The following is a 16,405-nucleotide window of genomic DNA, read 5'->3' on the forward strand; positions in this document are numbered from 1 at the left end:
TATTGTGAAACCTCAGGGCCTGCCTTTATTTTTTCATGCTGGCCTGATATTTAAGGATTCATGGCGTGATTTTGTTTTATTTAATATTAGTCTTCTAATAACCACAGGGCTGATGTTCAGTGCGTCACTTTCATTGGCTGGTCACACAGTCCCTGTTGAACCAGGTGTGTTGAGTTGTTTCCTGTTTTCTCTGTACGTTATCTCATTCCTTCGTTCTGTCCTTTCTTCCTCCTCTGTTTTGTTCTTTCCTTCCTGTCTTCTCTCTCCTCCTGCCGTCGGGGGACGCAGCCAAGCGTAAAGCGTGGAAACTAAATCGTGTTGGTAGTCTGCGCAGCATTTACACCAACAGTCTGCACAACTCACAAGGTAACAGTCTGCTGTGACGGGCAGGTGGACCCACCCCGACACGCTCACTGTGGCAGGGACTGAGCACCATGTGCCGGAGGACTGTGGCACATTTATTTATTGGTACCCAACAGGCAGGGATTTGGTGGATCTGCAGAGAACGTCCACCGTCTGGGTTAAAACCGGGCATCTAAACCGAGGATCCTCTAACGAGCTCATAGCTGTTAAAGAACAGTTTGTCCAGACTTTCCTCTAAACTCCTGGAGAGTTTCACCTCTAAAAATGTTCCACATTAAACCAGAGGTCACCGTAGTCAGCACCTGGACATGTGCTTTAGGTTGGGAAGGACCGACAACAATACACTGATCTCATTGTGGTTCTAAACAAAATCCACAGCCAAGACTCAGTTCCTGCTGTTTTTGGCTGATGTGACTAAATTTTAAGGCTTGATGAAGGTTGACGTCCGAACCCAGGGAGTCTCCTTCAGTCTTGCAGCTGTCCTGTCCGGACCTTCTCCACGATGACAAAGTCCAGATTTTGCCCGTTTTTAACCGAGATGTATTTTGAGCTGCAAACCACCAAATCACCTCTGGCTGGGTGACATCAGTCTGTCTGTGCTGCACCGTTACAGACCTCCCTGTCCGAGTCGCCCGACCCGTCCGCCACAACATCTGTCCCTCCTTTGCATCCTTCTGCCCCGCCCTCCTCACCCCGAGGATACGACCAGACAAACACCCTCACCCCCACAGGGCAGGTGCACCCTGGGAGCATGTGCTGTACAGGTGGTGTTAACGTGGCGTCCAGTGAGTGTTGGATGTTGCTCAGATGTGACTGATGATCGTTGATGTGTCTTTGTTGTGTTGAACTCGCAGCGGCGGCCGACCCTCGCCGAGGTTTCCTGGCGACACGTGGGCCAGAACAGGTTAAATCATCACCTGGAACCAGCTCGATCACGGCTTCCTCCCCTGCTTCTCCATACTTGTTCAGAAAATAGACCTACATATTTCTCTTTCACAGAGGCTTCAGAGCAATCGGCTGCAATATTTTCCAGGTTATTAATGTTGTAAAAGGCTGCGAATAATATGGGGAGTAATGACCTGTGTCGCAAAGCAATACTGTGTGCGGTGACATTTAAGGCTTTTAATTTGTGTTTCCCGAGGCCCCCTTTTGTCTCCCTCACGCCTCCCCTCTCATTGCACCTACCGTCCTGCTTGTCACACACACCTCGCTGGGCCGACTCGACACCTCACACCCCGGATGATGGGCTCGTATGCACGTCCTGCCCTCCCCCTCCCTGTGCGTCTTGTAAATGCTGTATATTTGGTTTGTTCTGTTTCTGCTGCTAAAGGTTGCCGGTGTCAGAGTTCACAAATTGCCTCGGCGCCACCTCTCTCTGCGTGAATGTCGCCCACAGTAGCCGAGAGCGGTGGCAGTAATTACCAATACAGGGGAGTCGCCGCCTGTGTGTTCGAGTGTTTGTACTCTCATGCATACGTTTAGTCCCATACACACACGCAGAGCAGAGGCCGAGCAGGAAATCGGCAGATCCAACTTATCTGGGACAAAATATCTTAAATGATCTTAACGCAAACACGTCTGTGAAGTCATTTAGAGCCTGTGATGGAGCCTATTGGAGCTCTTTTCCACCATCACCAAGTGTTTTCTCATATTCATGGAATATTTTTACAAATTCAGTTCACTATGGTGTTAAAGCCATGATTTGAAAATGCATTTCCAAATTTTTGCCTGTTTTGATTCAATAATTATCCAAATATTTCCGACAGTTGATTAAGCAGATAATTGTTTAGCTCTAATTACTGATTTAAAGCTGCATGGGTTGAACTTCTTGGCATCCAGATGTTGGGGTTCATTTTGCTGTTGAGGTCAGATTTAGTAGTCCTGCTCTTTTAGCTCTGGGTTTGGTCCCCACCAAACACTCCTGAGGAAAATCTCTGACTCTTTAGAGAAAACCAGGAGCTGGACTTGGCCACAAATCTGTGTTTACACAAATCCTGTTTACTGTCAACATTTTGAGCGGTGCCTTCTTTAAACAGTATTCTGTACAGGCAGGAGCTCCTGACTACTCAGGTGGGAGTTTCAGAGTAAAACTGGGCGGTGGCAGTGGGTCCTCAGTTCCACAGCCTAATGCCCCTCTCATTTTATTCATTAGCTGCCGCCGCGCGCTGGGTCAGCGTGCAGCATTTAAATCCAGAAACAGCATTTAATTTACGCCGCAGAGAGGCAGGCCCTTTCTGGATTGTTGGTTTCCATAATTGTCAGGCAGCCACCCCCTCCCCTGCCCTCGCCCTGAAAACAGAGAATCATGGGAATTTAATTATGATGAGATTCCTGCTCTTGACCCCGCGGGGCTCAACCAGAGCTGGATGGGAGGGGCCTCCGTTTAGAGGGAAGAGGCAGCGGTGTAAACACAGTCGCTCACACTTGTGAATATGTAGTTTCCCTTCATTAGACACATTTTATAGTTTTAACACCAAACTTCAAGGTGGAAGTACGAAGGCGTGACGCTCCACATCACACAGAAAGTCACGCTTGTGAAAGCTGCAGCTGGTGCATCTGTCCTGCTGTGTTTAACGTGACACGTTATAATAAAACATTCACCTGGTGCTTCAGGTGTAAACTTGGACCCTGATTGGATGGAAAGCGTCAGATAACATGAATGAAATAATAGAAATGTAATAAATATGTTCAGTCTGTAAATAACGTTAATGATTCATTTTAACCTGCTAAACAAACAGGATGTGTTTTTATTTTCCAGTCACCCTGGTTATTGATCAGCAGCTAATCAGTCTAATACATTGACACATACTTGTTTCTGGTTTTATTCTTCATTATTTGGGATTTTTCCTCACAGTTTGTGTCGGAACTACTTCATTCTTGTTTAACCTGGAGCCACTAACCAGCCCTTGTTAAACGATAGTTTTAATCAACACCAACCAGTCGGGCTCAGTCCATCACCAGCCTGAAGCACCACTGACATGAAAGTCTGACCAAAGGAAACTTTGGTCAGCAAAGGTGTTTTCAGTCTCTTGGTCCTGGAAGTGGAAGGGTTCAGCTCAGCCTCGGGCTCTTCCTTCCACCCTTCCTCTCCTTGGACAAGACCATTGATTATCCAGAGCCGGGCCAGGGGGGAGCTTCAGCTCCGGTGCTCTGAGATGCTCCCAATTAGCCAAATGACTGGAGTTGAGGAAGAGCAAATGGTTGTTTGCTCGCGGGTCGGCCGTGACCGCTCTCCAACTGATTAAACCTCTCATCTCCTCCCAAAGCACGTCATGAAACTGCTGTTTCCCAGAACACTCGCCCCAAGTGTCATGAACGATCACCGACCTCCGCGCAGATATTGGATGTTTATATGTAGGAACAATGGCGCTTTATTTCTTTCTATGTTGAAGATTCAACTTTTCTTAGACACATAACCTCTTCAGGTGTTCGGGGTCACGCCAACGGAAACCGAGGAATCCTGGGAATTATCAGCCGTGCTGGAGGCCGTCCGTTGATTAGGTGATTAGGCCTCTCTGGGGCTAATTGTAAACAGAAGCTGCTTGTTGTCTGATCTGCTGTGGTGATGATACAGCTCTCAGCTAAACTAACAGCTTCCACATGTGCCCAAGCTGAGCACAAATACCCTACGCCACCCCTGGACTCTGAGAACACACTCAGTTTGAACGTGGACCCTACGCCCTCAGAAAACTGTTGCTAAAGTCCAGAGTCTCTTTAGAAACACATGGGTCACCCTTAACTACAGTCAGCCTGGAAGCAGTTTACTCTGGACCCCATTTATTCAGGTTTCAGATCATCTGAGGATCTTCACAGATAAGAAGAAGCAGTTAATAAAGAAAACACCCTGTGATAAGATTAACGTCAAGGATCAAGTGCAGTATGAAAACTAAACTAATCCACAGTTCATGTTTTAGAGGGAATGTCAGTGTGACGATGTTTTTGAGTGAACTGTCCCTTTAACATGTCTCTATCCAGATGTGGACACACTGTCAGACCACAGACATTTAAAAAGTCCAGGACCTACAAAACCCACATGCCCACACGCTCGGACTGATTGATTCCCGATCGTCCCATTAACCTCTGAGGGGGTTCTGGGTAATTGACCCAGGGGGGCAGGATGGTTCAGGGCCTTCTGTGGAGGGGGGTCGGGTGGGGGTAATTTGGGTGACATCCTAGCTTCAGGGGCGGGGTCACCGAGGTCAGCGGCAGTTGGTCCAGGAGAACAGGTGTCAGTAATAGAGATAAAGAGGCTTTTGTCAAACATCACACATGAACAGACGTGATGCGGGTCAGAAGGAAAACTCATCCGGCGTGATCCGGCGGTCGCTGTGACACGGGACAGATCAAAGGAAGGTTATCGGACCTCAGGGTTTCTGGGAGTTAGTTCACATCTCCGTTTTGTTGCATTATGGTTTGGTTTGCAGCTCTTAAAGAACATCGTGTTACTTCAGATCAATACGGTGTCTGATTATATAATCATCCCATCAGCCACAGCAGCCAGTCGTCAATAACGCGTCACGTTAAAAAATGGATCCATCCTGCAGAACGGGCCCCAACATGTTGGGGGAGTACGCTGCATCGTGATGCATGAGAGATTCACTCACATGTTCACATTAACATTTTACATTTTTAGCTGAACCCAAACCAAGTGGAGGAGACACTCGAGTGCAGGGTTGGGTTTGAAGAACCGTCCAGAACCAGAACTGTTCTACTGTAAACACTGAACTGTTCCTGTGCTCACTCTCTGCTTCCTCTCCAACAGAACAAGAGGAGAACTTCGAGTTCACCATCGTGTCGCTGACGGGGCAGACGTGGCATTTCGAGGCCACTTCGTACGAGGAGCGAGACGCCTGGGTCCAGGTCATCGAGAGCCAGATCCTGGCCAGCCTGCAGTCCTGTGAGAGCAGCAAGAACAAGGTGGGCGCCACAGACCCACAGCCCCTGGCACCTTTTGAATCTGAATGTCAGATTAGTTTGAACAGATAACGAAACCCAGCAGCCGCCTGCACACACACACACACACACACACATATAATTACAAAATACCAATTACTGGACCCACATTCAGCCTCAGCGTTGCCATTTTCCACCTGCACATGCAGCAGGCCTGTTGTTGTGTTTACGCCTCAGGCTCTCAGCATTTTACTCCCCCCCCCCCCGTTTGATTTGTTTGTCCTGTTGTTCCTTTATTCGCCAACATCACTGGGTTTAGAGCTCGGATCAGTGTCTGTGTGTGTGTGTGTGTGTGGTGTTTGTTCAGAACTAGTTCAGAACAGATCTGTGCAGGCCTCACGCGTTAGAGGAAGCTGGGCCAAAGTCATGAGCTACAAGATGATTTGTGATTTGTATGAGCAGACTTATGGTTTCTTGTTTTGTTCACGTCGTGTTTTGTGCTTTCGTTCTTTCTCTCAGTCTCGGCTGACGAGCCAGACGGAGGCGATGGCTCTGCAGTCGATCAGAAGTATTCGAGGAAACGGCCGCTGTGCCGACTGTGAAGCTCAGAGTGAGTACCGGCTGCCAATAGCATGAACGTGAAAACTCAAAACATGCTTGAATATTGACGTCTGTCCGTCTCCCAGACCCAGACTGGGCGAGTCTGAACCTCGGGGCCCTGATCTGCATCGAGTGTTCGGGCATCCACAGGAACCTGGGAACTCACCTGTCCAGGGTTCGCTCTCTGGACCTGGACGAGTGGCCGCTGGAGCTCATCAAGGTCATGTCGTCAATCGGCAACGAGCTGGCCAACAGCGTGTGGGAGGCCAACACTCAGGGGCGCCTCAAACCGGGACCAGATGCCAGCAGGTAGGAAACGCACGAAGCTCCTTCACAATAAAAGACAAGAGCTAGTACCAGAGAGCAGAGGCAGGTATTCACAGAGAGGTACAGTAAGGCAGTAATATTCCCAGTAACTGTAGTTTTTCTATCTGCTTTAGTAGATTTTAACCACTTCCTGTATCTCATGTGATCCTCCCTGGACGTTTCTGTGCATGTACAGTGTCAGTGTAGTGCTGCCAGCTGCAGACAGGGGGCAGTGTGTCAGTGCTGATATTGACAAACCTGCTTCAGTGTGTGTTGTGTTGTAGACCACAGGGGATAGTAACAAATCGGTGAACTTTAGCATGATGTTGATCAGTGTGTAGCGGCGTGTGTGTGTGTGTGTGTGTGTGTGACAAGCCAGCAGCCATCATAACAAATTAGAGCTGACTGCCATCCGCATAGAGATCGACTTCCCCGTCCTCCCCCAGCTCTCATTAGTCAACAGAAGCACCTTATAATTACTCCCCTAATACCCCCCCAACACACACACACACACACACACACCGCTCTGCATACACACAGCAAGAAACACTGTAACTGCACATAAACAAGTACACAAACCTGTTTCTGCTGCAGATACAACCTGAAAAATACCAGATTTTCAAAATAAAAACCTTTTCACTGAGAATTGTGTTGAATTGGACAAAATTAATTGGATTCATTCACAATAATTTGTACAGTAAAATGACTTGTTTCTCTAGATTAAATGTTGTTAGAGGAGAAAAGGAAATAATTAGAGATGTTAAGCCCATAAGTTAATGTGCCAATAATAACTATTCCTGTAGTCTCTTCAATCATTTCATTAATAATTACAACAAACTGTACGTGTGTTTGTTGCTGGGAGGAACTGACTGATGAGTGTAACCTCAGTGACATAATGAAGGTGGACAAAATAACGGAAACTGCAGCAACCCCAAACTGAAGGAGGACTAGCTCGGGTTCAGCTTGGTGTTCCTAATAAACTGGCACATACAGGCAAAACGTGTGAAAAATAAACACATGTAAAACACAATACAAATGCACATACGGCCACATCGACTCTCTGAACACACACACACACACACACACACACACAGTAATCTGAGTATTGACGTGCCATTAGGCCTCCTCTGTCAGAGCTCTAATGCTTTTATTGTTGCTCATGTTGCTGTTTATTTATGAATCTGAGGCATGTTTCCCCCTGAAGAGATTAGAGAAGGAGGTCAATATTATCTCAATTAACCCGCGACGCTCCACTGCAGCTCCATCTCTCTCCCCCTGCTCTGTCCTGTCGATAGTATTTATCAGTCCATTCCTTAAGTGGCTCGCTGTTTGTCGTTTCCCCTCCATAAATCCCTCCTTTCTTTCGCTCTGTCTCTTTTTCTCCCATCATTCCTCTGCCTCGTTCTCTTTGTTGAGTTCTCCATCCATCTCTCCAGAGGAGCTGCTGTGTTAATCCTATTTTTTACCCTGTAATCTTTACAGTTTGTTTGATTCTCCCACTAATATCTCTCCACACACACACACACGGCTGCCAGACAAAGTCACTGGGCTCTCGGACTGAACCCTCAGACCCAAGTCCGGGCTTGGAAATCTTCTGCAACCTTCTCTGCATTTTTCTTCCTTTCATTTCCAGCTGATAATCCACCTCATTATGAAAGAGGCAGCAATAGAGGGGTAGTGCATTAAGAATCCCGTTCTGGTCTCATGTAAAGTTAATTATGCCTGTTTAAGTTGGTGTTTTGGCTGAAGACACTTCCTGAGTTGACTGTCTGCACAATAGTGATGTAAAATAACTGTGTGAATAAGGAAATGTAGTTTTTCTGTATGTTAGAATAATTTTCAGATAATTGTAAAAAAACAGTATTATTCTAAAATTACAAATTAAAAGCTGCATATAAATCTGTATTTTAGTGAAATCCATTCAGTTTAGTTGTAGAAGTTGCAACATCCAAAATGAAATAATAAAAAACCTAATATGGGTTTTATTTTTTTATTTTTTTCATGAAAAGATAACATCTTAAAATATTTATATTCCAGTTTGTTTTGTTCTGAAAGTCTAAGATTTAAATTAGAAGGAGGGTAGAAACAAATTAATTCTGTTCATTTTGGATGAAATTGTAGAAATTTGTGGAAACCTCTTTTTCTTTCCTCTTGTTTTCTCTGTTCTCTCTCCGTCTAAACCACATCCGTGCGTCCGACGCTCAGATACACGGAGAGGAAGGCGTGCAGCTTTTATGACAGCTTTATGGACTGCCACTGACAGTCTATGAAATGATATGTAGAAGGTGTGTCACTGAGGTTATATTCACTCAGCGCTCACTGCTCCTATTACATTACAAATCAACCCGCAGGACGTCAACAAACACCGAATATTAAATACATTAAAATACCTGTAAGCGCTGATACACAGCGACAGTTTCCAATATTACTGCACTAAAAGTAGTAGTTTTTATGAGATTTTCCATAACGGGTAAGGACTTACAGAGTCTCTGCTCAGGTGTTGTCACTTTCATTAATGGAGCCCTGTAGAAGTTAAAAAAACATTTGTTTAAGAGCAGCCAAAGCATGTTGCACACATGATGGCATCATCTGCATAAAATCTAATAAACATTATATTCAGTTTATTTAAAGAGTGAATGGAAGAATTCACAGAAGTGACCATGTAGGAAACGTGTTCGGAAGAGCAAATGGTAAAAAAAATAAAAACATGAATAGGTCACTGTTGTATTAAAGCAACCAGCAATAAAACAAAATCCTAATAAATTAAAGATGATAATCACAGTTAGATGAAGTTCTTCTTTAGGCTGTTTGAAGTGTCAGAAATGTCAAAGGAAAAACTTCAGTATTTAAAAGTAAGTGGACCTAAAATTATGTCCAATCATAAAAGATGAACCGTGGAGCCTCTGAACGTTAGTACTCTTACCATTTTTGAGCGAAATGCATTTATTTAAATCATTGTGTGGTTTAACTTCCTTTTAATTACATCTCCAGTGTATTGTGGCTTAAATTAATTTGTAAAATCTTATTCGCACTGAGAATCCAAACCATAAATTGCTAAGATGACACAACTCCTCCACATTTAAGTGATGGAAAAGAGCAGTGACATGGCCGTCCATAAAAGAGGGAAAGACGTAGATTATGTGGAGGTTGAGGTGTGGGGAAAGGCCAGTCGAGGCTTTGTCCAGGCGTCAGAAGGGATGGGAGGGGGAGACTGAGAGAGTGGAGTGGAGGCTGGTTGGGGGAGGCTGATGGATGAAAAAATGCCCTCCCCTCGTGGTCTCTCAAGTGAGTAATAGAGGCCGAAATTTCATTTTGCAAGTGGCTGATTTAATGATCCAAAGGGTAATTAATGGCCTGATTATCTTAATGTTAAATATGGCCAGCAGCAATTACACTGACCTCCTGTCTGTCAAGGTCTGGCCCCCCACTCTCGCCTCCCAATTAGATCCTGTTTGGAGGTTTGGGAGGTGGGTGGAGAGACGGATGGATGGAGAGACAGTGGGAAGATAAGAGAAAAAGCCAGGGATGCAAAGAAGGAAGAGGGAGCAGGATATGGAATTGGAGAAAAGGAAAATGGAAGGTGTGAAGAAAGCAAGAAAAGGTGGAGGGAGCAGAAGAAGAAAGGAATGAAAGGTGGATACAGGTAGAAATTTGCAGCGATAGATGTGTAGAAGGAAAGGAAAGATACAGGAAGGAGGATGGAGCCAAGAAGAGGAGGTGCATTAGTATGGCCGTCAGTGTTAAACACCTTCATTTTTTTCTCTCCTCCTCCCCTCCCTTGTCGACGTCCCGGTCGGACCGGAGGGAGGAATTATGTTCGGAGAGATCGCACTTTGCCTCTGTGGCGCCGCCCCCGTCCAATGAGATATGTGACAGGGCCGAGCCCCGCCATCTCCAACTGTTGTCATCATCTCTTTATCTTCCCCCTTTCCTCCCGTTTGAAGCCCCCGCTCGTTCTCCTCCCTGTGCGTCTGCCCACAGCGACGGCTGGTCCAGGTCTTATTAACATCAGCGAGCCTCACTGAGGATGGGGGGTACTGTCAGCACTAATCGTTCTAGGGGCTGGAGCTCATCACTACAAATACAGTGCCACGCCTGTTCAGCGCCACAATGCTTCATTATGAAGAGAGACTTGTTGACATGCAGCCCTTGCAGTGTGAGGACGGGGGACGGCTCTCAAGGTGGTTGCAGTGTGGATGAACACCGTCCGTGCCAGCTCTGCTGCGCCACAGGGACCCTGTTCAAGTATTTTTCTCTCTGGAATAAACCACAAAAAGACTCTGCCGTTCTCTAAACGTTCCCATTAACCTCTGGCTGCCCGCGGTCAGCCGTCATCACCTCATCTGGCACGGTCTCCCGGTGCCGCGCCCCAGCTGATGCCACCGCTGAAAGGGCTGCTAAGTTTGGGCTCGCAGCCCATCGTGGAGCACCCACAGGGACTCCCGGGCTCAGCCAAAGCGGTTCTTGGCGCCGCAGCTCATTGTTTTAATTATCTGTCGAGTTGTGCATCAACACCAGCACCCAAGGCCCGCTCAGGCTGTGTTTGACGCAGCGTTAGGAGGCCTGAGCGGACAGCAAGTGACAGCGCTGCTAATCCGGCCTCCTGGCCACCGGACTGGGGAGGTGGTTGGCAGCCATGTGCCCCCATCCCCTGGGCCTCATGTGTCCTCGTGCCCCCCGCCCTTGTCTCATGCCAAATACTGACCTTTGGCAGTCTGTCGTAGAGGGTCAACATCTTTCTTGGTTTGTGTACACACAGTCCTCCCTGCACGGTCACAGCCTCTGTTGTAGTTTTGCTGTGAGACAGATTTGCTGTCAGAGAAGTTTTGTCTTCAAGGATTATTTACAGTCTTACCACTGGCAGTATCAAGTCCTCAATACCCAGAAATCAGCCTTTCCTGAGTATTTTACTGTCTGTAGTTGCAGATATTGGAACAGATATTTGAGTTAAGCAAAAGTCTTCGAGCCTGAACCCTCTGAGTCCTGAATCAGCTGAGATCCAAAGAAAACTGAAGAACTGCTAATTAACCCCTTCTTGTAAACAGAGACATGAACACAGTGTGAGACTGAACAATGAACTTCAGTTTGACTCTGAGTTTACATGTTCACTTACATCCTACAGATCAAATGTCTGACTGGCACACAAATGTGGCAAATCTGTAGGAACCTGTAAATGCTGAATGTATCCTGGTGGAGGCAGGGACCGGGAACCTCACTGGGGTCGGAGTGCAGCGTGAACAATAGGAGCAGGTAGAGGCGCCCAGGTACTGAGAGCTTCGCCTTAATTAGACAGCAGAAAAATGAGCAGGGATGAGGGCGGCTAGAGGATGAGCATGCAGGGCTACATATCGCAGCGCCGTCGCCACCACGCACTTAACGGCGGGGCCCACATGACGAATGCACGGCCAGTAATAATTCAGCAGCAGGTCTGTCGGCGCTGGGAGCCAGGAGAGGGGAAAAATAAGGGCCCTTTATGGGAACAGATTAGTCTTGTTCCCCCTAAGAAAAGGCCAGTGCTAACAGATTTAAAATTAGACCAGGGGCTTTTAATCTGGGCCGGGGTGCAGGTGCGGCGAGTGCCCCGGCACGGCAGCCGGATTGGGCTCAGGGGACCAGATGGGGCGACCGGGAGAAGGAGGCGGGCAGGGGGCCTACATCACAAGATAATTGCCCCCCAGGGTCAGAGGCAATGGTGGGGGAAGGTGGAGCCTCGTACCCCATAAAACCCAAACTCATATCCATCTTCCCCCCCGCTCCCCTCCTTCCTGATTCTGTGATCGTAACACAGATTGGACTGGTGTGAGCAGAGATGGACACATGGCACATCAGAGGCCTCGCCTGCTGCACATCAGCAGATACTGATACAGGAGCAGTTACCTTCCTCTCTATGGATTACTGTTATCGTCCCGTACATTTGTGTTTCCCTTCATCCCGTTTACTGTTTGGGTGCAACTTGTTCTCACAGCAGCTGATCTCCTATAACCTCAGTCACATCCATGGACAATTTATTTCAACTTTATCACCTCTAGAGAAATTCTGGACCTTCTGGACTCAAGCAAAGTCGTGTTTCTGCTGTAACTCTGCAAACCTTACAGGATCGTTCTCAGCCTTAGCTCGGCACAGTTCAGGTCTTATTTTGGTGATTTAGGTTTGTTCCTGCTTGGCAAAGGAGACCATGAGATCTAGAAACAAAGCAGCAGCAAAGATGATTAAGATCAGTGTTGATTCTACACAACAGGAACTAAATAATGTTAGTCTGAGGTTCTCCGTTTAGACGCAAAATCATCTAATCAAATGAAGCGAAATAACCTTTAAGCTTCGTGTTCAGGGTTTCAGTGACTTCATCGCAACCAGCTGGCAGCGTCAGGGGTAGAACCCAGTGTCTGACATGAGAACTGATTCTCCGGCTTAGTTCCATCCACTTTGGCTCCGTACGGTTGATCAGATGAGAGTACAAGGGTCAAAACTACGCCGTGATTAATGGACCTTCCAGTAGAGTCAGGACACACACCTGAGATGATCCAGTTCAGCTCTTAGTCTGTGATTATGTCATTTAACTGCACAAAAAATGTTCCTCATGCGTAGTGTATCAGTTTGAAATAAATGACAACCTTTCCTATAAATTACTCTGAGCTCAGGCCCGTGCAGCGCGTGTGTGTGTGTGTGTGTGCACGTGTGCGTGTGTGTGTGTGTGTGTGTGTGTGTGTGTGCGGATTCAGCCAAGCTCCATTTCATCTGCGTCGGTTAACTATCTGATCCCGCCCGCCATCATCTCTCCGCCATTATGTGCAGCCCCTGCTGACTGGAGCGAGCCCACGGCCTGCATTTTAAACAGCACACAGAAAGCACAGAGCCTCCTGACAGGCAGGGCCAGCGCAAATGTTGAAAAATAATTGGCCCCTACATTCTAATTCATCTATAAAAGGGAGGCCTTGATTAAATTAGTCCTAATAGACATTATTTTGTACATGACTGCCTCGCCGCTGCCCGGAACCGTGTCCCCCAGCTCGCCTAACAAGCCCTCCAATTTACTATTGACATTAAGCCGGCTGACACGAGCCAATCACCGGGCCATTCATCGTTTGTCATCACGGCGAGGTTATGCTAATGTGGGCTAAAAGCACAAACTAAATGCACATTCTTTATGCCTGAGTCATCAGATTAACCTCGCCGTCCTCCCCCCTCCCTCACCTTATTTTAATAATGAAGAAATAAATAACGCTCTCTACATGCGTGACTCTGTCCATCCTCTCCCGGGCGCCGGCCTCGCTCTGCTCCTGCTCGCCCTGAGCCGGAGGGGGCCGGCTCCTGGAGCAGAAATGAATCTGTACGCCAACGGTAAGGGCCCCCCCCCCCCCCCACCACACCCCAACCTCTACCCTTTGGCTAATTGGCTCAGTCGGCAAATTGCTCATAGGATAAAGAAGCGGGAGGATGGGGGTGGAAAAACTCGGCGACAGAGTTGTCCTCGAGTCCGTAATGTGTTTGGATGGAATGGGATCAGTTCAGGCGGCCGGGTGGTAAACGTTGAAACCTTCAGCCACACAAAGACGCTTCATGGGAGAAACACTGTCCTGTTTGATTTGGGAATTCTTCTCTTTCTGCAGAGCTTTGACTGATGGTTTGTCTCTGCTGTGTCGGGAATGTTTGTGTGGCTTTGACAGCAGGAATATGTGCTGTAGAGAGGCAGATGTTGGTTCCTGCAGATCCTAGAACAGCACTTTGTCAGATCAGTAAAATCACAGAGGAGGATCAGAAACCAACAGTTTACACGTCAGTGCACGTTCTTAAAGCAACGTGCAGTTTAAGATCTCATGTTTTTCTCTTTTACATCCAGTCCTTAATTAATTTGGGCCCTAATTTGTCAACATCACTTGTCGTTTTTCCTTCCTAATCCAGTTTCCTGATTCTGATTCACCTTCGACCAACCTGGTTATTTATCAGATGATCAGATTTCTGTTTGATTAGATTGGTTTTATCCTGATCATGACAGCGTCATGTCCTGGGGGAGCCTGGACTCGACATGTTGACAGTTAATTATCAGTTTATCTGAATGTGACCTCAGATCTCTTCTCTCATTGATCATAAAGTTGCTTTAAAGATTTCAGATTAGCACAGATCTTGTCCTTGCTGGCCCTCTTTCTTTATCCCTGCGTTTATTCTTCTCCTTCTCGTTTTCGGAGACCTCCCCCTTTTTCTTTCCCACTCTGTGTGTGCGTGGCGTCGCTGGAGCGTTGCGTTTCAGCCGAGCGCTCGACTTCCCGTGGGTTTGGCCCATTTCTCCTCTGCCTCTCCACCTTCTCCCACAGCCTCTCTCTCCTCATTTGCATCTTCGCTTTTTAAATGCATGTCCGAGTTAACCCCTTCATCGCCGTCTAGCCTCTTCACTAATTTCAGTCCAACCCCCCCACCCCCTCTCCTCAGCCAGACCTTTCTCACCCCACCACCCTCCCTTTAATTATCTGTGCCTATCCAAGGGCAGCTAATGACCAGCTAGGAAAGGCTAATTGATTTCAGCCTCTTCTTTCCTTTTGTCTTTTTTTTTTTCCTGCTGTAAGAAAAAAGTGAAAACAAGCCGCGTAGGTCTTCTGGATGAATTTGAAGTCAGAATTAACTCTACATTTTGCTCCTCACCTTGTTAGAAAAGTCTACGTGATGGTGATTTATCCTAAATGCACATTAGGTCGGGCAGTTAGCTGATGCTCTTATCCACGCTCTATCTATCTATTAATCTATTAATTAGAGGCCTAATTAGGCCAGAAGAGAAGCCACTGACACCATGTCACTCTTAACCCCGTTTCCTACCGCTCATTACCTCACACACACACACACACACACACACACACACCATCGTCCAGACTTTAATTAATGATCGGCTTTAACAGCAGCGTGTTGGCTCATACATCTCAGCTTGTGGCTCCAGGCTGAGCTGGAGAATCCTTTTTTTGGTCTGAATTTAACTTTTCTTTCTTTATGTTTTTGCTAAAGGCCGTTGTCACATGCAGACGCCACTTTTCACCATTTCCCTTTGAAAGGATTTTAAGTAAATTCCTCATGAAAACATTTTAATAAATGAATAAATGGCCTGAAGAAAGAAAGTTCCTATTGCCGTTGTGGACATACTCTCCATGTATTTCACCTGTTTTTATCATGTATCTGTTGTTGGCCTTTGTAGTTTAATGCAGACAGATGTTTATAGGAGTTTAAAAAAAAAACAACAAAAAACAGTCCACAAAAACAGAAATAACCTTTATTATTATTATTTCTGTTTTTTTAACTTTAAACAAGATAATGCTTGTCTGCTTTATTGCACCTTGTTTGACACACCTTGTTTTGAAACTAATAAAACTGCATAAGAATTAGGTAAATCAGCCAAATGTACACACAGTGTGTACAACCTAATGTAGTCAGTTATAAGGTGATAAATATACATGAGTGTCTTAGAGGAAACACAATAAAGCAAGTTGCTATGTTAGTATCAAAGTGAGACTATTGTAAAAGGACTTGAACTTAATTCTTATTTTCGTCAGAAATGCAGGATGTTTGGGGAAGTCACATAATATTTGAGTAAAGCAGAAACTTCTCCAACAAATGTCCGATGAAGTTCTATAATTTAATTTATAAACAGTAGTTTAAAAGCCTGATTTTGACTTTCCGTAGGTTTCATCTGGAATAGTATTGTTCATTTGTCGTCCTTCATAAACATTTTTAGACATAACTTTGTACAAAGATAAGAAATAATCTGACATTGACTTGCCATGTCTGTTTGGAGGTAATTATATTAATTAGCTCCGTGTGATTGTTGGGGGTGAGGGGGTGTCCAGTGATGGTCGGTCAGTCACTGGGACAAAGTGCCTCTGGCCTTTGGATGGACAGGAAGCTCAGTGTGTATGTAAACACAACCTGACAAAGCAGCCGCTCAGGGGTGACGTTGACTTTAAACAAACACACACAAACACAATGCGCCGTGTCTTAAGCGCAAACAACAGGCAGGAAATCAGAGAAGCACAGTGGGCCCAGCCTGACTCCCTGAGTGACCCCAGACAAAATTAGATTACGCCCCAACGTTTCCAGCAGAGACCGAGACCTGACAGCTGATGAAGCCGTCAGTCAGACTCCTGATAGGGCCTGGAAATAGACAATAATGCAAAAAACTACTGCTGAAAATACTTTCATGATAGGATGACGTGACACAAAAACAGCTTGTGTATAAGCTTTAAGATAGGTCTTTATTATTCTACAT

The 16,405-nt window shown here is 46.2% G+C and overlaps 1 protein-coding gene across 2 annotated transcripts in view; it reads left to right on the forward strand.

The window, feature by feature from the left end:
* agap1 (ArfGAP with GTPase domain, ankyrin repeat and PH domain 1) overlaps positions 1-16,405 on the forward strand; it is a 107,722-nt gene that overhangs the window by 82,604 nt on the left and 8,713 nt on the right. For both annotated transcript variants that reach the window (XM_026301624.1, XM_026301623.1), the window contains exons 14-16: positions 5,126-5,280; positions 5,776-5,866; positions 5,943-6,165. In XM_026301624.1, the coding sequence (XP_026157409.1) occupies positions 5,126-5,280; positions 5,776-5,866; positions 5,943-6,165 (469 nt within the window). The remainder of the gene's footprint in view (positions 1-5,125; positions 5,281-5,775; positions 5,867-5,942; positions 6,166-16,405) is intronic.

The sequence above is a fragment of the Mastacembelus armatus genome, chromosome 2, assembly GCF_900324485.2.
Source record: "Mastacembelus armatus chromosome 2, fMasArm1.2, whole genome shotgun sequence".
NCBI classification, from domain to species: domain Eukaryota; kingdom Metazoa; phylum Chordata; class Actinopteri; order Synbranchiformes; family Mastacembelidae; genus Mastacembelus; species Mastacembelus armatus.